At 60.0% G+C, this 25,264-nt stretch overlaps 2 protein-coding genes across 3 annotated transcripts in view; both read right to left on the reverse strand.

The window, feature by feature from the left end:
- On the reverse strand, nucleotides 1-16,145 carry PWP2 (PWP2 small subunit processome component). Of its 2 annotated transcripts, XM_027041481.2 has the most exons (21): nucleotides 15,992-16,145; nucleotides 14,372-14,484; nucleotides 13,242-13,336; nucleotides 12,926-13,025; nucleotides 11,971-12,114; nucleotides 10,976-11,111; nucleotides 10,496-10,713; nucleotides 10,076-10,219; nucleotides 9,826-9,896; nucleotides 9,268-9,404; nucleotides 8,668-8,816; nucleotides 8,368-8,515; nucleotides 7,994-8,144; nucleotides 6,993-7,173; nucleotides 5,875-6,022; nucleotides 5,343-5,451; nucleotides 3,523-3,588; nucleotides 2,559-2,777; nucleotides 2,282-2,432; nucleotides 2,020-2,094; nucleotides 1-569 (listed from the first exon to the last, which is right to left on the reverse strand). In XM_027041481.2, the coding sequence occupies exons 1-21, from the start codon at nucleotides 16,007-16,009 to the stop codon at nucleotides 395-397; spliced, it is 2,748 nt and encodes a 915-aa protein (XP_026897282.2). In that variant the 5' UTR covers nucleotides 16,010-16,145; the 3' UTR covers nucleotides 1-394. The 2 variants fall into 2 exon arrangements, with proteins under 2 accessions (XP_026897282.2, XP_053076466.1); XM_053220491.1 differs by lacking the exon at nucleotides 15,992-16,145 and having other exon boundaries at nucleotides 14,372-15,241.
- Nucleotides 16,146-19,117: 2,972 nt separating this feature from the next.
- Nucleotides 19,118-25,264, reverse strand: part of TRAPPC10 (trafficking protein particle complex subunit 10) — an 86,957-nt gene continuing 80,810 nt past the window's right edge. The window contains 3 exon segments of the mRNA XM_027041482.2: nucleotides 19,118-20,532; nucleotides 20,846-21,040; nucleotides 24,002-24,179. Of these exon segments, the coding sequence (XP_026897283.2) occupies nucleotides 20,291-20,532; nucleotides 20,846-21,040; nucleotides 24,002-24,179 (615 nt within the window). The 3' untranslated portion in view covers nucleotides 19,118-20,290.

A 25,264-nucleotide genomic window follows, 5' to 3' on the forward strand; every position in this document is an offset into this window, starting at 1 on the left:
TTCAGAGTTCAGATTTAATCCACTTTTATGTACAAAACCTCATCTTTTTTATCTCTAAATCTGTCGTCAAGAGTGTATTAAAAATATAAATAATAATCCTACAAAATTTGAGCCTATAAAAATGAACCCTTTTGCTTCTGTAAAAGGCGTTTTCAACAGGAGATGAGCAACGTTCGCTGTTACACCGCGGGCCCCGGGCCTGTGTGACAAGCCTGCGCTCTCGCTGCCGCTGCTGTCACGTCTGGTTCTCGTGGGAACAGGAGTCCGGGCGTGGGGACCTACGCAGCCCTCAGACGGCCCTCCCGCTTGCTTCTGGGCCCAGGCCGCGTGGTTCCATCTCTCCGGGAGTCTTAACCAAAACACGTGGAATGTGGGGTGGCGAACGCGGCCGGCTCTACACCAGCTGTCTGTCCCCGTCTTCCTGTCCTTCCCCGAGCGGGTGCAGAGTGTCATCGTCGTCAGACGCATCCGCTTCCTCCTCGCTTCCCAGCGGCTCTGAGGGGCGCTTTATGCCCCGCTGCTCGGAAACTGCCAGAGCGTACTGGATGTTATAGCGGTTCCAGTCACAGCTGTGAAAAGCGCACAGGAGTCACGGCAGTAAGAGCAGCAGATTTTCTCTTCTATCCAGACGCTGGCTCACCCGGCACCCGCCTTCCCTGTGACCCTAAGAAAAACCAGCCAGGGACTACAGGAGCCCCCTACCTGCCCCTCCTAACTAGGTTTCTGAGCCACCCAGCCCTGCAGGAGTGGCAGCCTTCAAGGACCCGGCCTAAGACCCACCTCTTCTGGTCCGCCCTCACCGCCCCTGCCCTTGCCTGGACCCCATCCCAATAGCTTCCCCAGCCCCACCAGACTCGGAGGAAGGGGCGGGTGCAGAGCTTGAAGGCCTTTTAGAGAGCAGAGAGGGACGCTCCCAATCAGGTCAGTCCCCACGTTAACAAAATAAAGGGAAAAAATCACACCCTTGTCTCCATGTAGGAAGCCACCCAGTGAGAATGAGTTAAAGGTAAGGGACTATTGAGGTGGAATGCCCTGGTGGCTCAGTCACACGGCTCTTGATCTCAGCTCAGGTCATAGGTCGTGGGATCGAGCCCTGCGTCCAGAACCTGCTCGGGACGCTCTCTCCTCCTCCCTCTGCTTACGTGTGCATGTGCTCACTCGCTCTCTCAAAATAAATGAACTTTAAAAACAAACAAACTGACCCCCCCCCCCCCAATCTAGGTTTGGCAACGTAACCGAAGTGTTGCTTCCCCAATCAATACACAAAAGCCAACAGCACCCTACACGTCAGCAGCATGGACGTCCAAGGAATGAAGCATTTATCACGCATCTACGTGAACGTGACAGAAGAATCCGTCTAACGAGAGGCACTTGGTCTCTGGGACTGAGCTCTGTCGAGTCACGGAAGCCTCAACAGAGAGAAGGCTCTTCTGAGCATGCGGCAGACTTTAACACAGACCCCTTTGGCCCCCTGGCGTGTTCCAGCGGGCGGCCAGGACACTAGAAGGAAGGGCTGGTTGTGGGCTGAAGACTGAGGAGGCAGTCGAGGACTGACACAGGCCCTGCCTCTGTAGACACCGGGCAGTCACCAGCAAGGGCAGAGAACACACTCTGGAAACAGGGCTGGGACACCTCAACACTGACCCGAAGACCGCAGGCCCCCTACGTGCCCAGTCAACGGGCCCAGGAAAGGCCAAGCGGTGGTGATCACGGCCGCTGTGACTCTGCTGAGCCTCAGGGCAGGGGGCAGAAGGTGCACGAACCACGAACGAACCGTCCGGCGACAGGACAGAGAACTCGTTTCGTTGGGGGATCGCTCGAAACTCCCGGCCACACCCGCAGCCCGCCAGCCCCGAGTCCCGCCGCGGGTGGCCCGTGCGCTCAGTTCACCAGGGAGGGAGGGAACACCTCCCAGTGTTTTGTCCCCAAAACAGACGACTCAGGGGGCAGCCCCCAGCGTGGAACCAGCTGGTGACGGGCCACCCCGCCCCACCCACTGACCCCACCAGCCACACGTACAGTTTGGAGACACCGTCCAAGTGCCGCTGGATGCTCTTCTGAAGGAACTGAACGGCCGGCAGCACCTTCCCTGCTCTGGAAAGGAGACTTGTCTCAGCGCACAGCACTCACCGAGGCGCTAGCTGTGCCCTCTCGTGTGTGTGTGTGTGTGTGTGTGTGTGTGTGTGTGCGCGCGCGCGCACGCACAAAGCTCCCCCTTTGACCTGCAGCAAAGCGCAGCTGAGCGACGGGAGACGGGCGTCACAGCTGACGCACCCCTCACCTAGACTTCAGCTTCTGCCCGTGCACCAGGAGCAATTTCTGGGTCCATATGAGGTAGAATTCCAGGTGGCGAGACACTTCGAAGGAGGAAGCCAAGAACTCCAGCACTTTCTCCACGTACAGCTCAGGAAGCGAGGAGCTGACGACCTCGACTGCAGGGGGAGGAAACTGTACTCACTCTGCAAAGAACTGTCCCTCGGGAGAGAAGGCGAGCGCGGCCTAGACCCCACCCCGTGCGTGCAGGGGCCGAGAAGCTGCCGGGCCCGTGCGGCGCTCACCCTCGTCCCAGGGCACCGACTCCAGGACCTCCTGTAGCAGCGTCCGCTCATTGAGCCGGAAGGCCATGAGGATGGCCCTGGTCAAGTCCTGCTGGCGCACGGCCGCCCGGATGCGTGCGGGGGTGACGTCGGTGTCCAGCTCAAATGGGTCAAACAGCATCTGGGCGTCCAGGGAGTAGACGAGGAGCCCCTCGGTGGTGGTGGCTGCCCAGCAGCGCCCTGGGAATTAGGCAGTCGGGGGGTTTCCTGAACACCCACTTTCACCTTCCCCGCTTTTACTTAAAAGGCACCGAATAAGTCCCCGCGGTCCCAAGAGTATCAGCAAGAAAGGGGCACGGGGACGCCCGCCCCCTGCTCCCACCCCAGCCACCAGCCACTTCAGGGCAGAGCCCGTGTGCGTCCGCTCACGTCCCGTGAGCACCAGGCCCGGTCAAGTCCTCCGTGAGCCCGTGGGCTTCCGGCTCTGCGGCAACGTGGCGTCCCCACTGTGGAGCCGGCCAGACTGGGCCACGGTCTGCACCCCGACTTGCACGGCCGTACTCGGCCACGTGCCGTTCTGTGCCCTGCTGCCTCTGCCTCCCCGTTGATGCTGGGGAGTGTCGGCCGTCACCCCCCGGACGAGCCCACTGCAACCCCCACTCCTGTCCGCCCTGTGGGACCGCATTTACCTAACGGTCCCAGGCCCTGCGGGCACAGACCCTCCCCTGCCGCGCCGCAGACTGGCACACGTGAGGACGCTCGGCGCAGCCGCCTGCCTCCGCCTCAAAGCCCAGCGTGTCGGGAGCGGACAAAGACCACACGTCACGCATGGAGGACAGCGAGGCCCAGAGCCGGCCAGAAGCTGTGACCAACCTCGTCACTGGAACAGAGGTGCCAGGCCCACCACGTGCACCGTGGGCCCGGAAGCCCATCGGGACCAACCCCCACGCTTCCCGGCACCCACGACCCACTGGCCGGGGCTCACCGGTGGGAGAGAAGCGAAGCGAAGTCACCCGGATTTCAGGCTTCAAGTGTCGAGAGCTCATGTCACCTGGAACACAGGGGCCTCGCGGTTACAGGGCAGCCCTCCCCCTCCGCGAAAGGAGGGCTGCCCTGCTGCTCCAGGCCCAGCGGGAGCGGTGGCTCTGGCCCCGGGGCCCCGCGGGGAGTCTCGTGCCAGGGCCCCAGATGCTGTTTCACGGGCGCCGCTGGCCTCCGCGGACGAGCCCCTGGAGCACACGCTCCTGTGGGCGTTCAGCCTGGCCGACAGACACCTGCCCTATTCCGCGAAAAGGCCTTGGCACAACCCAAAGGCCGAGGGCAGGGTGGCTCCAGTCCCCACCGGCCACCCTGCCAAGCACTCTGTGCAGTGCATGAGACGCACGACCTCACAGGGCAGCTCTGTGGGGTGGGGGCTCGTCCTCCCTGGTCACCACCCCATGCATCTGTAGGGGCTCGTCCTCATCTCCTCTGGAAACCTGTTTTAGTTTAACTTTTTGAAGTTCATTTCTTATGACAGAGAGAAAGAGAGAAAGAGAGCAGGAGTGGGGGAGGGGCGGGGAGGGGCAGGGAGAGAGGGAGAGAGAGCCTCCTAGGCAGGCTCCACACTGTCAGCACAGAGCCTGACGCAGGGCTCGAACCCATGAACCACGAGATCGTGACCGGAGCCGAATTCAAGAGTAGGAGGCTCAGCCAACTGAGCACCCCCAAGGCGCTCCTGAAATTTGTTTTCAAATCTGCGGTGTGAGGGGTGCTATGTTCCAAGCTCAACGACACGTACATCACCTGAGAAAAGGCTCCTCTCTGCCGGGCCCCCAGCCACCTGGAAGCCAGCTCAGCAACACTTCGTGTGTATCTCCCCACAAATTCTCTCTGGGGGCTCTTGACCTCAGGGGGACCAACACATGGGGCTGGGTTCTCATGGGTCCAGCGGACCCCTCAGTCCCCCACACTCACCACCAACAGTGCCTGTTCTGTTCGAGTTGTGACAATCAAAGGTCTCCAGACACGGGGCGCCTGGGTGGCTCAGTCGGTTGAGCGACCGACTTCGGCTCAGGTCATGATCTCACGGTTTGTGGGTTTGAGCCCCGCGTCGGGCTCTGTGCTGACGGCTCGGAGCCTGGAGCCTGCTTCGGATCCTGTGTCTCCCTCTCTCTCTGCCCCTCCCACACTCATGCTCTCTCTCTGTCTCAGAAATAAACATTAAGAAATTTAAAAAGAAAAAAAAAAGGTCTCCAGACAGGCTGAGAAGCACCCTTGCCCATCACTGAGGGCTCACAGACCCCCCTCTCGTTAAGAGGTTCCTGAGAAGGGGCTCGGTGCAGGCAGGGCTGCTCCAGGGCCCACGGCGATCGTGCGGTCCTGGGTCCGTCACCCAGCCAGTCGCTGAGGAGCCCCCACTCCCCAGCGTGCGGGGCGGGCCCGCAGGCACGTGGTGGGGCACGAGCCAGGGCTGGAATGAGCCGACCCAGGCCAGCACGGGGAAGGGGGGGCGGGGAGCTGCACAGCAGCTGCTTGCCCAGGGCTGGCACACGGGCTCTCTAGCTGGCAGTGTCCCCTCCTGACGGTCTACCAGGCCCCCGGCTCGCCTGCCCCGTCCCCGTGAGGCGCACGCACCCTGTGGGCCTCCTGGACCGCCAGCTCCCTGACCCCGGAGCCCTCCCCGTGGCCCACGTGTGGGTGAGCGCGAGGCACAGGGCCGGGTGCCAGCCGCTGAGCCAGGCTGCTGTCACGCGGGTAAAGGAGGTGGGCAGCGCAGCCTGCTGTGGCCGGGGCCTCTGGAGACACGCGGGGCCCTCCGCTCACCTTTCTTCACACCCGGCAGTGGGATCGCGACTCCGTCCTCTGCCCCGGCGTCCTGATCGATTAGTGCCAGGTTGCCAAACTCTGTCATCTTCCTCCGGTTCAGAAATTCCTAGAAGGGCAAAGCTCCAGATGTCTCACTTGTCCCCTGTCCCCTGCCTTCCTCACATGCCACAAATACTGACGGAGACCCGGCCCCGTGTGGGATGCACGTGGGACACGCGTCCCTACCCGCTGTGCAGCAGAACCCGCCCTCAGAGCTGCTGCGGATGTGCAGGGCCCCGCTGCCACCACCACGGCGGTCAGATTCCCTAACGCGCTGCACCGAGGGCTCCCGTCAGCCTCCAAGAGGCCGGCACACGTGGGGCGTCTGCCCCATCAGCCTGCCGTCCTCAGGGAAACGGGGACACCCGCGCCCAGAATCCCTCGGGAGGGGGCGGGGACCCAGGCAGGCGCACACACGCCTAGAGCCTCCTCCCGGTCCCCGTGGCGCCAGGACGTGGGGAGGGCAGCCCAGGCCCGGGCACCCGCTCACCTCCATGGCGTCCAGGGAGAGGTTGCGGGAGATCTCGAACTTCTTCCTGAGGATCTGCTCCTTGACGTGATAGATGCACACGAACTTGGACATCCCTCCCGCGAGGACGCTCTGGCCGTCCGCAGAGTAGCACAGAGCAGTGAAGGCCCTGAGCAGAGGGGACACACACACGCTCACCCCCAGGGACCCCTAGCGTGTGGCGCTCCCTCAAAGCCCAGCAGGCATCGTCTGCGGGGCTCTGGCCTGGGGCTCACAAGGCTCCGAGGCAGCAGGCCACCCAAGAAGGGACCTCCCAGCGGACATGGCCCTTTCACGAAAGGACCGCATGGCTCCAGTCACGATGTTTCCTTGCTGAAGTCAGAAGGAAAAGGAGGCCACCGTGCCTGTCACCCGCAAGGCAACCACGGGCAGGGGGGCCTCCTCGGCCCTGCATCCCCGGAAACCAGGTGCCTACGGGCCTGGCCACGGGAGACGACTGTCCCACACACCAAAGGACACGACCGACAGAAGAGAAAATAAACACGTTCGCGCTTGAAAACACACCAGAGAAAGCGAAGAGAACCCACAGAGCAGAAAAGAGATTTCCAAGGGACAGGTCTGTCGGGGAGCTCCCGTCTCGAATGCATACACAACTCGAGAAACACACAATTAAAACAAGCAAATGCCCTGGACAGACGCTTCTCCAGACACGACGTCCAGACGGCCGCTCGGCCTGCGAAAACGTGTTTGACAGCATCGGTCCTTAAAAAAAAGATAGGTCAGCGCCACGTCGAGACATCACCTCACGCCCCGTCCCACGCGGCTGTGATTTAGAAAAACTGGCAGTAATGGGCAGGGACGGGACGGGGACGGTGACGTGGGGAAACCGGGACCCTTCCCGCTGCCGGCGGGGATATCAGATGGTGCCGTCACTTTGCAAAACACTCCAGCAGTTCCTCGAAAAAGTGAACCTGGGTTACCTGGTGACCCCACCCCAAGAGCCACACCCAAAAGGAGCAGAGGCAGATGTGCAAACACCAGTCCCCGACGGTCCACAAGGCCAAGGAGGGGAAAAGACACGGACACCCGCCAACCGCAAACCCAACCCGGGCTCTGCGCCCGCTCACTGAGGCACTCACTTCCCCTTGGCCGAGTGCTTGGCGGTGACCTTGTCCAGCTCCTTCCTGCCCGTCTTGAGGTCGTGCCTGCCCTCGATGGAGCCCGTCTGCACGGCGTTCTCGGGGTCCCAGAAGGTGATCTGTGAGTTCAGTGTGGCGACGGCCAACTCTGCCCCGTCGGGACGGAAGGTCACAGCCAGGGCTGAAAAGAGACGCGTGATCAGGGCCAGAGAAGGAGCCCAGCGCCGGCAGGAGGCCACACCCTCCGTCCTCAGCCGGTGTCAATGCAGGAGAGCCAGGCGGGCACCAGTGGAGGCACACGAAGCTCCCCCAGACAAGCCCCACCCTGCGAGGGAGGCCCCGGGGCCGTGCTAGCGAAGGGCAGGGCTCCAACTGCCTCAGGGGGCGAGCGGGTCCGGGTGGGGTCATGAGACAGGCAGGAGGCCAGCCTGCTGGGAGGGGCCGGGGGGGGGGGGGGGGGGGGGGGTGAGGGGCCAGGCCCGGCGGGGGTGCGGCACACGGAGAGCAGGACACAGGTGACTGACAGAACCGCGGGACGGACTGGACACAGACGACCTGGAGGCCCTGCAGACACAGGCCACCGGCCGGCCGCGAAGAGCACGAACCAGAGCCGAGCGGGGTGGCGGGAAGCAGAGACACCGCACAGGCTGCGAGTCCCAGGGGCCCACGACGCGAACGTCACGTGTGCGGGGCAGGAAAGCTTCGCCTGCACGCGCAGACGGCCGGAGCCCGGGTGGCGGGGCCTCCCAGCCTACCGTCAACCCGGAGTCCTCCCTGAGGCTCCGCCTGACAGCGCTGGCTGCTTCTCGGGGCCGGCAGCTGAGCCAGCGAGCGCGCGAGGCCCCCGACTGTCCTACAGAGGAGCCTGACACCGAGGGACACCACGCCCGATGTCCCTCAACCCACAACCAAGATGGACAGGCAGCGCCCCGTCTAACGCAGCCTTCCTCCGTGTCAGAACTCCCGCCCGCCAGCCCCCCTCCCCTGGCCCGTGCACCCACCATCCGAGGTCAGGCCCAGCGTCTCCGTGGTCCTCCAGCTGTCTGCCATGTCCCACAGGCGCACCGTTCTGTCCCAGGAGGCGCTGGCCAGGACGGACTTCACCGGGCTAAAGCACAGACTGCTGATGGGGCCCTCGTGGCCAGACAGAACCTGTGGCGACCGAAGAGGAGGTATGAAGAGGCCACCCGCCCCGAGGGTGCTGCGCACGAGGTCCCGCTGCCCCGAGGACGCAGGACGGGCTGGCTGTATCCCCGCAGGACGGGAGGAGCCCCGGCCGGAAGCCGGAGCTGCTTGCTCGCCGCGGGTCTGCAGAGGCGCCCCTCCCGCGTGTGGCTGCGCCCCCGACCCCGGCCCCCAGCCGTGCGGCTCTTACGTCCAGGAGCCTGCCCGTCTGCATGGACCAGATGAAGACCCCGAAGGAGTCCTGCGCCCCGGCCGAAACGACCTCCCCGCTGCAGTCCACGGCCACGCAGGAGAACTGGGTGGGCCGTGGAGATGTGAAGGTGCGGAAGTTCCGGTACCTGCCCCGAGACACGAGTCCAGCTGGCAACGCTCAGAGTCCCGGACACCCCCGCTCAGGTTCCTGGGCCCTCCCCGAACCCTCGTCTGTACGCCCGCGACCCTTGCCTCGTGATCACGGCCCGCCCCAGAGAAAGACTGTTAGAAAGGTCACCTGTGGAGGTCAAAGGCACGCACGGTCCCATCCATGGAAGAGGTCACGATGACATAGCCAGTGGCAGTGAAGGTCACGCCGGTGACCCCACTCGAGTGCTCCGTAAAAGTGACGAAGCAGAAGCCACTGAGGGTGTTCCACACCTTGACCTGCAGCGCGGAGAGGGAGGCCGGCACCAGCTCAGGACCACGCACACGCACACATGTGCACACTCCACCGTGTGCCCACCGAGCCTAGAGACGCCATCTGCCCCTTGCCTCTCTGCCGCCTCCACGTGAGGGAGGGTAGAGGTCTGTGGGGCCTGTGTCACCCTGGGGCGTACCCGCACCCACATGCCACGGCTGCCACCACGGACAAGCGGGCGCACGTGTGCGGGAATCTGAGGCAGAGACAGAGAAACAGCCAGCCGGCCCCAGGTCATTTGTGAACCCCTCCCCGCGAGCCCAGATGGAGCGGGCAAGCCCGTGAGTTCCGGGCTGAACCCCGGAGCTGGAGCCTGGGTCTCCCTGGCTGGGCCAGCCCCCGGTGCCCCAGCCAGCAGACAAGGCCCCACGTCCTTCCCACCCCAGGCCACGGCCCTGGCCACCTGACCAGCCCCACCTTGCCATCATCCCCACCGGTCACGATGTACTGCCCGTCGGGGGAGTAGGCCAGAGACACCATGCTGTTGAAATGGCCCTGCTGCTTGAGCACGTAGGACTCACTCTGCCACTCCCACACCAGCAGCTGGCCCAGGCCTACGGAGCACACGTGGGGAGGGGCTGGGGACCTGCCCACCATACTGTGCCCCGCGCCCCATCGGGTCCTGCCTTGTGCCGGCACCGGACCGCCCGACCCACCGAGGCCAGTGCCTCTGTCACCATCCACCTGAGTGAGGGAACCCGGCAGGGACGCTGCCACCCCGTGTCACTGCCTCGCGGCAGCCCCGTCACCTAACGGAGCCCACCCGAGGCCCACGGCCATGGGCCCGGCTGACGGAGACAGGGGCTCAGCAAGCGAGGCGTCGCTTGTGGACTTGCACCGCTGCTCCTGACGAGGGCCGCTGGCCGACCGGCCGTGCTCGCTGGCACCGGGCCCCGGAGGCGAGGGGGCCACAGGCGGTCGTCCTGGGACAGGAGCTCCGTTCTTGTTCTGGCCGGACCCTGCACAAAGACGAACCTGCGCAGCCAAAGGCGATCCAGTCTCCGGAGCCGTTGACAGCGATGGAAGCGACCCTCTGATCGGAGATGCTGGGCAGGAAGGCGGGGCATCTGAAAAGGGCGGGCAGGCGGCACCACGAGCCCACTCTGCCCATCGCCCGCCTGGCCGTCCCACAGCCTCACCTCGCACGGCCCCGCACTCACTCCCCGCCGTCGTCCGGTGGGGCCGGCGAGCACGCGTGCAACCCGCCATTCCCCCCGGCCCTCACCTCAGGGAGTGGATGAGGTTGAACTCGGGGAGCTCGTGAAGGTGGAAGATTCCAGAAGCAAAGCCGGTGACCAAGAGGTGGGTCTTTTTGTGAAAGGCCGCAGCAGTCAGGTTGTTGAAATCTCCCTCCTTATTGAAAAAGTACCTGAATGGACGGGGGGGTCAGAAGAGCCGTGGATGGAGAGACGGGGCGCCAGGCCCATCTCATGCCTGTGCCCCAGGCCAGGCGCCCCGGCTCCATGCAGGACACGGGCCCTGCTGCAGCGGCCTCTCCTTCCCTCTGCCCGAGGCTCTCCCCTCCCTGACCCTGCACCTGGGACACCAGGCGGCCTCCCGGCTGGCTCCCAGGCCCTCTGGGCCTCCTTGTCACGTCAGCCTTGGAGGGCGCGAGGCCCCCGCCAGCCTCTGCGAGGACACCTACTTGGCCAGCCGAGAGTACTTCACTTTTCCCTGCTGCTCCTCCGGGGCCGGTGCGGTTTTCCCCCGGACCGTGGTCTCCTCCTCCCGCTCCTCCTCCTCCTCCTCTTCCCCCTGCAGCAGATCTGCCTTCCAGCCCGTGGGGGCTTTCGGCCTCAGGCCTTCGGGGGAGGTGTCACACTGCCACACACACAGGGCCCCGCCCTGGCTGATCGTGTACAGCTGGAAAAGGAAGCGTGTGGGAGTGGCCACGGGTCAGCCCGCGCCAGCCACGTGGTGGACAAAATCCCACGTAGCTACATCCGTCTGCAGCCTGCCCCTGAGCACTGGCAGAGACGATGGCCAATGGGCAGCCAACAGGTGCCGCTGGCTCCTGAACACCCCCAGGTAACCCGGGGGGCACCTGTGTCTACGGGGGCGGGGGCGGGGGGGGGCAGCTGGTGCGTAGCTGAGATCTGGGACGCATTGGGCGAGTGAAACGTACATCTAGGCTGCCGGATTCAAAGAAGCAAGCCACGATCGCGTCCTTGTGTCCTCCCAGCGCATAGTAGATGAGATTGTCCCAGCGCTCAGCTCCGAAAACCCACGTGGACGTGTCTTTGCTCCCGACCGCAAAGCACCTGGACAAAAGAGACTCAGCTCGTCCTCGGGGTTTGTGGTGGAGCTCCACACAAGTGCAGGGGAGAGACCCAGGGAGACCAGCCGGGCCTGCACTGCACTGATCTGCGTGTCTTGGTGGACGGGTCACAGCCCTCCCCACAGGGCAGCCCAAGGGAGCCCTGAGAATGGACCACCATGCCCACGGGGTGCTGCGCGGGGGGCCCTGCTTAGGGCATGAACACAGGCAGACGCGGGAATAGGCATCGCCTCGCGGAAGAGGCGGGAAGGCATGGCTACAGGGCGCCGCCCCTGCCCGTCCATAGAGGAGCCACGCACTAGGAGCACGAGGCCATCTCCCGCAGACGCACTGGGAACCGCCCGCGACTGTGCCCCACCTCTCACCCGGCGGTGGCCGGTGTGCAAAGCGGCACTGACCCCCAGCCTCCACTGTCCCCGTGCACAGAGTACAGGGCAGCTAGGAGCGAGCAAGCGGCTGAGGTGCCTTTCAGGGCGGTTAGGGGTGCGGCCGTGAGGGGACGGGGCCGGCCCCCATGTTGGGAGCAGCTCCCGACTCTGCCGTGGACACAGCTGCTCCGCCCATCTGGTGGCACCGACTGGGCCGCGTCACATCGGATACAGCATCCCCAGCAAGGCTGCCATCCGCGCTCCGGTGTCCAGGGGCGGATGCCCCAGGCAGCGCAGGCCCCACTCAGAACCAGGAGCCCATCCTGCCTCCAGCACCTCGTGAGGCTGGACGGAGGCCACTCCAGACCGAAACTCTGGTCTTCGACAAGAGTCCCCAGGCTCCCCCCCGCCCCCTCCCCCCAACAAGAGGCCAGCTACTAGGCGTCCCCCTCAGGCCCCGCCCGCAGGCCTCACCGGGAGTCGTCCGTCCAGTCGATGCACGTGGTCTCATCGTATGGCCCAAAGTAGGTTTTGTCCAGGACGAACGCGTTGAATTCCCGCTTCCTCCCAGGGGCGTGGTACATCTGAGCGATGTTGCCTTTTGTGACAACGAACTTCCTGCCACAGAAAAGGGGCCGTTGATCCATAAGACCCATGGAGTCCCGAGACCAGCTCAGTCTCTGAGGACAGTGCACGTGCTACGAGGCGATTTCCTACGAGAGGCAAAACATAGGGGCCTGCCTCTCCATGGCCCCCAGGTCCCCTCTCCTCCTACAGGGACTGAGGCCAAAGAAGGACAGGTGGACAGTCAGAGAGACAGACCAACCCTGCAGGCACCCTGAATGCTGCCACACCTCTGGCCGCCCACCAGCCTGGGACAGACGCCCCGGGAGCCGGAAGGACAACAGGGCTCTGCACGACGGGCGCTGGGGAGTGGCCACTGCCTTGGAGGCCGTTCTAAGCAGTTTCTGAGTGTGGACGTGGAACGGGGGCTCACGGCCGAAATCCAGGGCTGCCCCCTCCAGGGCACATCAGGGTCAGCCTGGGTGTGAGCATGCTGGGAACCGGCCCTCTCTCCTGTGGCCCTTGAACCCAGAGCAAGGCTGGGTCCAGCCAGGGCCCTGTCTGCACACAACATTCTCACTGTGCACGTCGAGGCTGGGGGTCAGTGCCACTCAGAGACAGGGGCCCCTCTGTGGCTCTGCTGTCTGGAGGCGGTCCTGGACAAGGACCTTCGGAATCTCCCGCTCAGGGTGGGAGCCCCAGCCCTCAAGTAGGGGGAGCGGGGCCTGTGGCCGTGCAGCCCTGTGGGAGCCCAGACGCGCAACAAGATGAGGCCTGAGCACAGGCTCCCGCGCTGCCACCTCCCGTCGAGAGAGCCCCCCCGAGCCCCGCCGCGCGGGTCACGGAGGCCGCGCCAAGCCCTCACCTGCCGTCAGGGGAGAAGGACACGCTGTGCACGGAGCCCTTGAAGTGGAAGTGATGGAGCACGGACCTGCAGACCAGGCTGACCAGCAGCGCGTCCCCCCCTGCAGGAAGGGAAAGTGGCGGATGTGCGGTCGCCCCAGACGGGACACCTAGGCGCATCTGCGTCCCCCCCCCCCCCCCCCGCCCCCAAACCCTCATCCCAAAGCCCGCCCGGGCCGCAGGCAGGACCGCGGAGGCCTACACCCCCAGCGGGACAGGGTGATGGCCTCGTGTGCCCCAACCACCTGAGCCGCTGTTTCCCGGCCAAGGGCACTTACCTTCATCAACGATGATGGCCAGGCGGCCGTCTGGGGACAGCCCGACACACTTAACGTTGTACCGAGTGGCCAAGGGCAAAGTGCTGGATTTGTTGCTAGGAGACAAAACCAGAGCCGTGTCCTTGGTCTCAGTTGTCAGACGAGGGGGGCAGGGGTGGCCTGAGACCCTTCCCCTCCCCACCCTTCCTGTCCCTTCCTGGCTCTGGGGCCAGAGCTCCCGGTTGGGAAAGCAGAAAGAAAAACAGGTCCTCGGAGAGTATCTGGTAAAGCAGATTAAAAACCTTAAAACTGGGCTTCGGTTTGCCAATTTTGTTTGTAGAACCACATCTGGGGAGAATTTTACAGACGTTACGAAGTCGGAAAACTGGAAACAAGCTACACGTTAACAGAAAGGATTAACCACAAGGTCGGCACACGTAGGCAGAACTGTTCTTACAGAGCTGGGAGAGTGTGCAAAAACGCAAAAATAACGTTAAAGACGGGTAACCGCTGCTTAGAGTCTAACTTGGTTCCCTACTGTCCTACTTTCTAGTTTTCCTCCAACGAGCGCGTGCTCCTTGCTCCAGCAAGCCCCAGCAGATATCATTTAAACACCACGGCAGCCGTGACGGTCAGGCCTGCACTTGGCCCTGAGTTCCCCCACAAGCACTGCTCTCAGGAGCTTCAGAAGTCCCCCTCGGCAAAGACGTGGACCATCGTCCCACCGTACAGACAGGCTGAGGCCTGCAGAGCAGGACAGAAACCCGGGCGACAGGAGGGTCTCACCCCGGCCACACGACTGTGGGAAGCAGTGACAACCGCTCAGGAGTCCTTCCCTTGAGAAGGAAGGACAGAGCCACATGCTCGTCCGGGAGGACAGCACACCCAGCAGGCAGAACTGAGCCGCAGTGAGCCGGCGACAAGGCAGCCCAGCAGCGGGAGCTCTGCCCTGGAGGTGAGGCCAACAACCTAGATACTGGGCTTCAGCTGAGGGACCAGGCGCACTCCTGACCCGCTGACACTCCGTACACCCTGGAACAGGCTTTCGGGCTGCGGCACTTAACGGGGGCACTAGTGAGAGGAAGGCGCGGTCAGCGTTTGCCCACACGCCATAGCGGTCACTGTGGTTAACATCCTGGTAACGCACTTACTTTTTAAGGTCAAACACCGTCACTCTGTTTCCCACAGGACTAATAACTGAATTTCCATCGCATGTAAAATTTAAGTTTCCACACCGATAGACTGTCCCCAGCAAATTCGAAAACTGGAAAGAAAATAAAGCCATCTTAACAAAAGTACAAAAGTCTCAATTTTGGGAAAGGGCTGAACGAGGCCTCTCTCTGGTCAAGGAGACAGCACAGACTCCCTGCTCCCCCCCAGGTCCCTGGTCATTCCTGGGGTCCCTCCACGCATCCCCTGGGACACTTGCTGGCCACCTGCGCAGCCCAGCCTTGAGCGAGAGGGAGGAAAGCAAAGTGAGCCCAACCCCCAGGGGCCCTAAACTCCTGCTGAGGTGGGAGAGGGGCACTGGGAGTATGTGGGACGCGTACAAGGACAGAGGCGTTTGCCAAGTGCAGAAGAGAACAGGACCCACGTTTCAGGAGGAGAAAAGGGCACTCCAAGGGCATCTGGGGCTCAAGGCTTCTTGAACAAAGTAACCTGCTGGGCTCCAATTTATTAGCTGATTCATTCATTCATCGCCAAACTCATGTGTTCCCTGGACATGCGGCTGGATGCTGGGGTCTGTGCCCTGATGCCCTCATAGTCTATGTCCAGGGGGAGGGGCACTGAAGAAGGAACTACAGAGCGTGTGTAGCGATTGGAAGAGAGAGGTAGTTCCGAGACTGGTCAGGGAAGGACCCCTGGAGGGGCCACCAGAACCAGAACCTAGAGAGAAGGAGCCAGCAGGGCCAGCATCTGGAAGTGACGGCCCTCATAACCTCAGGGAGCTCAGAGGGAGAAGCCTGGCCAGCCGAGAACATTTTAAGCAGAGGCCGGCTGTGATTCAAATCCCACCCCCCCCCTTTTTTTTTTTTTTTTTTTTTTTTTTTTTAAGACCATGCTCACCACAGCGGGAACAACAGGGAGAGCAGGGAGGCGGTTCGGTGATGCTGTCCCGACCAGGAAGGTGGCCCCAAGGAATGGAGACAGCGGGTGAAGTGCAGCCGCCAGAGAGGAGCTGGCTATGGGCGGGAGGAGAGCCGCCACCCATCCCCTCCTGGTTTAGGTGGCAGGGGAAGAGAGCACTGAGGGGCAAGCGCCAGCAAGTGCGGGGTGGCGCTGAAGAAGGCCTGCGCTGTGGCCAGAGCCAGGCCAAGGCGCTAAGGACCTGGCACGAACCAGGGAGAGAGGCACGCGACCAGGCAGGAGGCCGGGGGCAGAACTACCCTCAAGAATTGGGACCCACAAGGTGTGGACGGGGTGGTAAACCTCCAGTGTCCCCACCATCGGGCAGCCACGTGACCCTGACAGCGAAGGAAGATGAAGGCGACGTTCCGGGGCTCGGCTCTGCGGCTCCTCTGCCCGCGTGCAGCCGCGAATCAGGCCTTCAGTCCAGGGCTGGCCTGTCAATGCTCATCCCGCTAGGGCTCCGTTCTCTCCCGCCCACACCTGCCGCTTGGGGGCCGGGGCCCGCCTCTCCGTCCGGGTCCGGGATGTCCGCCCATGGCCCTGGGGCCGGCCGCGCAGGTTACAGGCTGAGAGACAGTGCGGCCCCACCGCCCCCCACCCCGGACCCAGCGCCGCGGCCCCGGTCCCGCGCCCTCGCTCACCCGGTAAGCGAACTTCATCGCGGCTGCCGCACGTGTGCTGTCGAGCAGCCTCTGCCTCCAGGACTGCCGACCCCAAGAGAGCGCTTCCGGGAGTGGCCGCGGCGCCGCACCACGGCGCCCCCAGGCGACCCGGAGGGACGGTGCAGCCCGAGACTTAGCCCTGCCCACAGGCCACGCCCCCTTCTCCCTGAGGCAGTGTCCCGGCCGGCGGGTCCCGCCCCCACTCCTCCCCGAGGCGGAGTCTCAGCCTCCGACTCCTCCCCGAGGCGGAGACCTAGCTCTCAGGCCCGCCCCCGCCCCTCCCCGAGGCGGAGCCCGCGAGCCACGTCCCCACCCCAGGCGGAGTCCTATCCCGCAGGCCCCGCCTCCGCTCCTTCCAGAGGCTGAGCCCCGCCCATGTCCCTTTCCCGTGGTGGAGTCCCGGCCCGCAGGCCCGCCCCCGCTTCCTTCCCGAGGCGGAGCCTCAGCCCGCAGGCCCGCCCCCTCTCCTCCACCAGGCGGAGCCGGAGCCCTTGAACCACGCCCCTACCCCCAGGCAGAGTCCTATCCCGCAGGCCCCGCCTTCGCTCCTTCCCAAGGCTGAGCCCCGCCCAGGCCTCCTCCCCGAGGCAGAGTCCCAGCCCGTGGGCCCCGCCCCCGCCCCGACAGAGTCCGTCCGCAGGCCCCGCCCCCACCGCACCCCGAGGCGGGGCGTGAGACTGCCGGCCCCGCCCCCCGCGCCCGGAGCCGCGCACCCGCGGGTACCAAGCAGGACTGGGGCTCTGTCCTTCTTGGGTCCCGCTTGCGCCGCTGCCCAGAAGGCTCACGTCCTGAGTGGGTGAGGCGCTCTGACCCCACGCTTAATTATTTAAGCTCTGCATTATGAATGGGGGGACCAAAAACAAGGAGACTGAGTAAACTAAAGAAATCGTATCAGCGATGCTACCAAACGTCACAAAGGCAATTAACTTCATTGGCAGACAGAGCTACAAAAACAAAAAGCAAAAACAAAAAACAAAAAACAAAAAAAAAAACCCCACAACCCCAAGCCCTTAACACTCAAATGTCTTTGTTCCTGTAGGGTAATGAATTATGAAAAAATCCCTTGTGCTCCCCACAAAGCAAATAATCTATGCTTCGAGTCAGGAAGAAGGATTCGGGAGAGAAAACCAGAAAATTCTTTAACTTCACACACTCAACTTCCATGCTCCTCACCAAAAGAATGAAGTTCAAAACAGCCAAGTTTCTTCTTAAAATCTGTATTTTCAGAATTATAATGCTTACATTTTAAACAGTCTTAATACAATGGTTTTAGTCTAACAATATATTACAGAATAATGTGAAAAATGACTCTCGTAGTAAACCATGAAAATGGAATTAATACCTGCAGTGTCAAAGTCACCAACTTGTCACCTTTTCCAGTCACAGAATCCCAGCAAATTGTATTAAGGATACTTTTGGGTCTTACGGCCTGACGTATATGATGAATAAATTTAGAGAAAGGGGGCACTTTCATGAAAAATCAAATTCCAAAATCACGTAGGGTTTATTTTAAAGATCACGCTTGACTGCAAAACATTTAGATCAGTGTAGTTTGTTCTTTAAAAAGTAGTATCCTTTTCATTCAATGCACACTTCTGGAGTGTTTCTTTCATTTCATTTTGTAACTCACTCTTCTTTTAAACACTAAAGAAAAACTGGATAGTAGCCTGTGTGTGTTTTCTCTACTAACTATGGGATATCAACCAAGACTCCCTTATATAAGAATCCAACCCACGACCGGCTGTGCTGACAATGGACCGTAGGTAATAGTCATTTTCAGATTAAATACAATTTCCACATTAGATCAGAAGTTATAACTTTTCCAATCATAGGAAACCCCATGAAATTCACCAAAATTATAACTTATTTCCTTTTCCACTTGCTAGTATTTACATGTTCCACAGATATTTGTAAAACAGCTGCACATTCTGCTTTTTAGCTGCACATTCCATATCTGGCTTCACAATTATTTAACAGCTGCTACATCTTTACTAACAAAACCAGCCTGCCGCAAACACATGAGCCTTATTTCATTGTAAACACAACAAAAATCGAATTACTGTCTCCAAGAAAAAAAAAGACGAAGGTATAGGTAACATTTTTCTTTTGGGTAAAACGAAACAAAATAAAAACAGAGGCACCCTTGTAACTTAGGTTGCAAAAGATCTCTCAGGTAATTGGGGGAAAAAAACCCGAACCTCCAATAAATTTTATTTCATATAAATTGAGGACAGTAAGAAGCCACCATGAACATTTTGGATTTCCCCTTCCTTTTCTCCCTCTATATATATATTACGTAATTAGAGAATTTCATCCTGGGATTGGAACCTAGACACACACACACACACACACACACACACAATCAAACAGAAATAAGGTAACCATCGAATCACACGTCCCCTTCCGGAGTGTAGAGGGAAAGCCGCATTAGGCACGGTGGCTCCGAGACTGACCACGTGAGGTGTTTCGGGCGGAATCACATCTCAAACATCTCTTCATCCACAGGGCTTGGCAGATCCGTAGGGCAATCATCAATTTTTACAACAAAACAAACATTTTAGAAACCCTAAACTATCATTAGACTCCGAAGCTCTAATTTGCCTAGTTGACCAAGTTTATTAGTTTTAAAGTGCACCTAAGGAAGATTAATTTCTGAAAAGTTTAATTAAACTCACAAATATTGATCTTCTTTACGTATCTCCAATTTCTGTAAACGAAAAAGACACAGGGTGGGGTGCAGGGGAATCACACCACCTTATTTTCTGAGTGATTTGAGAGACAACACAGAAGCGTGGGAACAAGGACTCTGATCTGCCCCTTCACCCCCGCAGCCCCAAGTCCCCGCCACCCCCTCAACGCCAGCCTCCTCCAGCCTCTCTCTGGCAGGTGACAAGCAGGCCCCTTTCCTCTCCAGCTGGGCGTGAGGCCGTGCCCTCTGGGCCTGACCGCACTCCCTTTCTGCATCAGCCTGCCGGGCTCCGTTCTGACCACGCTTTCCCGGGGAAGTAAGAGTTCTCTATCTCTTATGTACAAAAATACATTGCTTTGGAGAGCTGGAAAAGGTTTCATACAGCCAACACTTATTTACAAGCTGTGACTCTCACACCAGTAAAAACAAACACACATTTATTTTGTCCTTGATTTTTGGTGCAACTTCTACATAAACATTACATCAGTTAGTCTGTACTTTCAAAAATAATAAATCAACCATATGTACAATTAAATTTACAACCGAGAGCAAATTAATCCATTGGTACGGTTACGACTGCAATTTTAGTGGACCGGCAGAGAATATTCCAAGACTTCCGTCATTCCCACAACCAGACTAGAAGCACACTGACAGGGCCCCGCCAATCTCCACTGAAATGGAGCCTCTTAACCTCTAGGACTTAAGGTGCGGAAGAAAGTATCGATTACACAGCGACAATGACATGGAAAGACTTTTAAGGTGAGAAGAAAACAATGTACCAACCCCCAATGTAATGATAATTAAAATAAATACATATTTAATTCCAAGTGCATATGATAATTCAATCAATATCATGGGGAAAAGGGGTTCCAGAAACGTTTATTCCTAAACTATTTCAGTACCAGTGGTCCTTTAGGCCCTGGTCTAGTCTCCCCAAAGTACCTTAAAATGGCTCCAGCTAACGGAGGCTCCAGGCCCTCCCAGTGTGACGTCCCAAGGCACAGAAGGGGCTCAGTTCCCTCCCCCCTCCAGCACTCAGCCTCGCTGACCCGCTCTCAAAGGCTGTTATTCTAGAGAAGCACAACTCATCTGGGTAAAGGATGGTGTTTTATCCCTCAGGAGCCTTACAAATCCAACCGGTCCAGAAAGAGGGCAGCCGTGTGCCCAGAAAGGCATACACGTGTCACTACTAAGACGGCGAGGGTGGCCGTGGGTCCCCCTGGAAGGCCCACGGACTCCATAAGGAGCCGGCAGACCGGGAGGCTGCCGGGTGAGAGAGCAGGGCACAGACCTTCCAGGGGCAGGGAGAGGGCTGGCGGGGGTGGGGTCCAGGCAAACCCCGGAGGCGCCGGCACAAGGACAGGGAGGAAAAAAGAAATAACGGGGGATCTTACACCACGGACAACACGGAAATGACGCTGTCACTCGGCCGACCGGCTGCGCGCTGACATTCTCTGACGCCTCCACGGCCAGGCAGAATCACCGAGAGTCCGGTCAGCGCTAGGAAGTGACGATGGGGGGCAGAGGAGGCGGGACCCCTTCAAGCGCACTCACGAACGGCCCGGGGCGCGCGAGGACCCGAGGCACGGTCATGTGACGCTGACTTCGAGGACGTGGTCATCTTTGCTGGGGATGACCAGCACCTGCGTGCCCACGCTGGCGTTGAAGACCTGGCCGGGAGGCAGCGCCTGCAGCCGGGGCATGGGCAAACCCCTGTGCTCGCCGCCGGAGGCCAGGTGCGCGCTGCCCCTGCACCTGCCGCCGCTGCCGCCGTCCGGCTGCTCGTCCACGTGCTTGTCCACCGACAGCCCGTCGCTCTCTATCCAGCTATCTGCAAAACGCACAGGAAGTGAGGCGCGGGCCCGCGACGGGGACCTGCTACCTGCCCCGGGGAGCCGCAAGCCACCCAAGCTGACCTTCCGAGCGCGAGAACGTTAAACGAGGCCACCCCCAAGGGGATCCGGCCCCGGAGCAGGCGCCTACAACCCGTAACCCCGAGCGGGTTTTCGCTTAGACGCCACCGGCACCGAGCACACGCGACTGGTCAGGAAGCGCGGGCCCTGCGAGCGGAGCCCCCCTCCCCCACCCCGCGCGGAGCCGTCTCTCGCTCCGATGGCGAGCGCACCCCATCTCTGAGTCCTTACCAGCGTCCAGCTGCGAGGAGTGCGCAGAGTGGTGGGGGAGGTATTTGAAGAGCCTGACGTCGGGAAGGGGCAGGTAACCCGCAAAGAGGGGCATCACCTCCATGTGGACGCGGTGAGTGGCCCGGGCGGCCACAGGCATGGAGATGACGCCAGAACTTTTCCCACACACCGCCCAGTTGCTACTGTTGTCGACCACTGAAACGCAGACGAGAGCACAGGTTTGGCCCCGGCAAGAGCATTCGGTTTTCACACCCAAATAAGAGGCGTCAATAGTCCCACGCTCTAGAGCGCAAAATCCCAAACTGGACACAGTCCGTATCTTAATGTCTCCTAACTGCTTCTGAACATAAAACACGTCGGTTTAATAACAAAAGTACGTGTTCGACGCATAGGGAAAATCACTTTTTTCTCCTCAAGTTAAGAGATGAACAGCAGCAATTCAATTTCACTTGAAAACTTCGTGTGTGATGTTTCAAGACGGTGGCCGCCCTGGCTGTTCAACCTGGAACGCGGGCAGGGCAGGACGCTGGCGCGTCTGGTAAGCGGTGGCATAAGACTAGGGGTCCCGATCCCAACTCCGCCGCTCAGACAAGCCTCTCGATGGGACGGAAAGAGACGTATGGAGAGCACCTCCACCCGCGCCTCGGAGAGCCTTCGCGCACGGCAGTCACTGGCACCTTCTACAACACAAACGTGAGGTCACTCGGCACGATGTGCATCCCCAACTGGGAAGGCACTCAAAGCAAAAAGGAGAGGAGCCTTGTCCTCAAGAAGTGGATGACCTTGCAGAGAGGTTACGGCGTCCCCTCTGTAAGGGGACGCAAAGCAGGAGCCAAGGGGCTTCAAGGACTAGAAGCTTCACGAGCAGCAAAGAAGGGGCAGCAGAGGGCAGGCTGCCTACAGACGGGGCGGAGGAGCCTCTGGGGACAGGTGGTACCAAAGGACACGCAGAGGCCGAAGCCGCACGTGGGAGGGGCACGCTGGAGCGGTTCTGTGCGTGGTCCCCAGGGCAGCACGGGGCCGACGCTGCCTTCACCTCCCGCCTTCCCCCCGCCCCCCGTGTTGCCCTGCGCGCTGGGCGGGCAGGACCGCGGGTCCCAGCGTGAACCGAGGCCCCACAGGCGGGAGAGTCATGGCGGCGGGCTCCCCAACACCACACATCTGGGGATAAAAACTGCCAGTTCTCCTCAAGCAGGTCCTTCCTGAGGCAGTCAAGTTAGTTCTATCGAATGCAACCCTTACGTAAACATCTTTCTAACTTTAGCTCAGAAATGGTTACAGACTCACAAGAAGTTGCAAATCATTAGAGGGAGGTCCTGTGTGCTCTTCACCCTGGGCCCCCCGACGCACCGTCCGTCTCCGGTAGCTCGGCACGTGGACCCGGGCGCAGCACGGGTCACAGACTACCGAGCTCACCGCGGACGGCATTAGCGGTGCCGTTCAATCTGGGGAATTCGGCAGATGTGGTCTCGGGAACGAGTGGCGGGAGCCCGTCACTTCCAAGGTGCCAATGATACAACCTCAAACTCTGATCAAAGTTGGGCTTTCGGAAAGCTTGGCTTTGCCACTGGGATCCAGGCAGTGTCCCAGGACTCAGACCACCCTAATGAGCTCAGCGGGAGCTGGAAACGGGTGCGAACGTGTCATACGGTAGAACAGAAGGTGACAGCACGTGCAGGTCCGCGTGCCCCAGGAGGCCCGTTTCCCAAGTGACCAAGCCATGGTGTCACAAAATGCTGCCTGGGTAGAAGAGCCTTTCAAACCACAAGCCAGGGACGCCCGGGTGGCTCAGTCGGTTAAGCATGTGACTCTTGATTTCGGCTCAGGTCATGATCTCATGGTTGTGACACAGAGTCCCGTGTTGGGCTCTGCCCTGCGCGTGGAGCCTGCTTGGGACTGACTCCCTCCCTCCCTCCCCCTCCTTCTCCCTCTGCCTCTCCCCACCCGCCCCTGCACCATGCACTCTCACTCTCTTTCCCTCTCAAGAAAGAAAGAAAGAAAGAAAGAAAGAAAGAAAGAAAGAAGAAAGAGTCAAACCACAAGCCAGGTCAAAGGATTTAAAGAAACTGAGTACAAAAAGTTCATTCACATGATTTCAGATTCCACCCTGTAACTGGCCTCTAAAAGCCCAGCACTTGTCATGTTTTGGTGTAGTATCACAGAACATTGTTTGAAATACTGCCCCGTACCGACTACAGATCTACGCGGGCCTGGGGTCCCATCACGCACTCCAGCCAGCACAATGTGTCACCGCAGACCAAGTGCGGCAGAAAGGAAGGCTCAGCTGCCTTCCGTGGAACCAGGAATCAGATTTGAAAGAACTCAAATCAAGGTCACCCGTCTATTTTCTTTTCTCTCCTTTTTTTTTTTTCCAGTTTATTTATTTTGAGAGTAAGAGAGCATGAGATGGGGAGGGGCAGAGAGAGAGAGAGAGAGAGAGAGTCCCAAGCTGGCTCTGCACTGTCAGCGCAGAACCTGAGCTGAAGTCAGACGCTTAACCCACAGTCACTCAGGCGCCCGTTCTCACTGTTTTGTCTTGTTTTGGAAAACAGCTATCTTTCAAGCATGAGTTCGTGTAATGTTATTTCTTAAGTAGCTAAAGAAAGAAATATTTGGCTCCTCAACCACTTTTTAGAGACTAAGAGGTCCCGACACTCCACGCCGACGGCCCTGGCGGAGGCGGAGCGGGGCTTCGGGGGGGGGGGGGGAGGGGGGGAGTCAGCGAGCAGAGGGGCCCAGGCGGGGGTCAGCGTCAGGTGGGGGACGGAGCGGGGGATTCCAGGAGGCCAGAGGGGAAAGGACAGGGGCAGGGACTCCAGGGCGCATGGGCCGCTGAGCGCCAGAGTTCCGGCCTCGCTTCCACGGCCACGGGAAGGCCCCGAGCCCCAGGCAGAGAGGGACGGCAGCTCTAGGGGCCCCCGTGTTGTCAGCACTGAGCCCAACGACTGCTTAAAAATACCTGTAGGAAGAATGACTCCCCAGAACCAAGTCCAACATCCTGCCAGCCTAGGAACCTGCTATACAACGCAACATTCAAATGAGCTTTTTTGATTCTAGAACATTCTCTCTTCAGACAAAGAACACTATACTTTGAGAAAGTCACTTCAAGCGCTGGATTAGCACAACAGCCAGGGGAAAAGATGCCTCCAGACCTACCTTCATACATAAGCTTGGTGGAAAAATACTCGTCGGATTCTGTCAGTGCCTCATCCTTATCCACCTCCAAGAGGTCGGAGAGCCGCGTGATGGACACCTCCAAGGAGCAGAGCGAGCCCGTCCTACAGTGCTCCGTTCCCGAAGGGGGCAGGATCTCAGCTCTCACGTTATATAACGTCTGGGCAAGAAAGAGACAGACAAGCACAGATGCAGAAACAACCTGGAGAAACGCTATTCTAGGCCACGGGGGTGCTGCCCACAGACGTGCCAGAGGGCTGAGGGAAGGGGCCGGCTCAGCCCTTCGCAGAGTCGGCCAGCAGAGCTGCTGCGCACGGCCCCTAAACAATCGCCCTGGAGGGACGGCGTGCCTGGCAAGTCCCCACCTCAGGCACCTCAGTCTCTCTCTTTTTTGGGGGGGGGGGGGGGGGGTGTTTATTTTTGAAAGAGGGTAAGCAGGGGAGGGGCAGAGAGAGGGGGACGGGAAGACAGAGGATCCATCCAGAGCGCCTGGGTGGCTCAATGGGTTGAGCGTCCGACTTCGGCTCAGGTCACGATCTCGCGGTTCGTGGGTCTGAGCCCCGCGTCAGGCTCTGTGCTGACAGCTCGGAGCCCGGAGCCCGCTTCGGATTCTGTGTCTCCCTCCCTCTCTGCCTTTCCCCACTCGTGCTCTGTCTCTCTCTCTTTCTCGAAAATAAATAAACATTAAAGAAAAATTTTTTTAATGGGCAGAGGATACGAACAGACATCTTTCCAAAAGAAAAAAATGCAAGCGGCCAAGAAGCGCATGAGAGACGTCTGGCATCATTTACCGTCAGGGAAGTGTGGCAACAGGGCCAGGGCGAGATGCCACCTCACGGCCCCAGGGCTGGCTAGAAGCAAGGAGACACCAAAACAAGTGTCGGTGTGAATGTGCAGACCCGGAGCTCACACGCTGCTGGGGGGTACTCAACGGTGTCCCTTTGAAAACCAGCGCGGCAACTTCGCAAAACCGTAAACAGAGTTGCCACAGGACCGGGCAACCCCACCCGGTTATCTGCCCACCAGAGCTGAACTCGCAAACACTCGCACGGGGACTCTCACGGCATTACTGTTCGGAACAGCCGCCGCCACGTGTGTCCCCTCCACGGCGGACACAACCCAGACGGCCAGCCACCGACAACTGGGAAAGGAAATGTGGTCTATGCACACAGCGGGATACTCTTCCTCCACTGAAGTCTGAAGTCTGATCTAAGCAACACAATGTGTGAACCCTGGGAACAGTCC

The sequence above is a fragment of the Acinonyx jubatus genome, chromosome C2 (genome assembly GCF_027475565.1).
Source record: "Acinonyx jubatus isolate Ajub_Pintada_27869175 chromosome C2, VMU_Ajub_asm_v1.0, whole genome shotgun sequence".
NCBI lineage: Eukaryota > Metazoa > Chordata > Mammalia > Carnivora > Felidae > Acinonyx > Acinonyx jubatus.

What these genes read in the sequence shown, in the direction of transcription:
- PWP2 (XM_053220491.1), bottom strand. Translation starts at nt 14,505, where the DNA reads ATGGCTTTATTTTCTTTCCAGTTTTCGAATTTGCTGGGGACAGTCTAT. An exon ending in GGCCATCATCGTTGATGAAG is followed by an intron (nt 13,026 to 13,241) that starts GTAAGTGCCCTT and finishes CCCTTCCTGCAG; the next exon opens with GGGGGGACGCGCTGCTGGTC. An exon ending in TTGGACGGTGTCTCCAAACT is followed by an intron (nt 570 to 2,019) that starts GTACGTGTGGCT and finishes CGCTTTTCACAG; the next exon opens with CTGTGACTGGAACCGCTATA.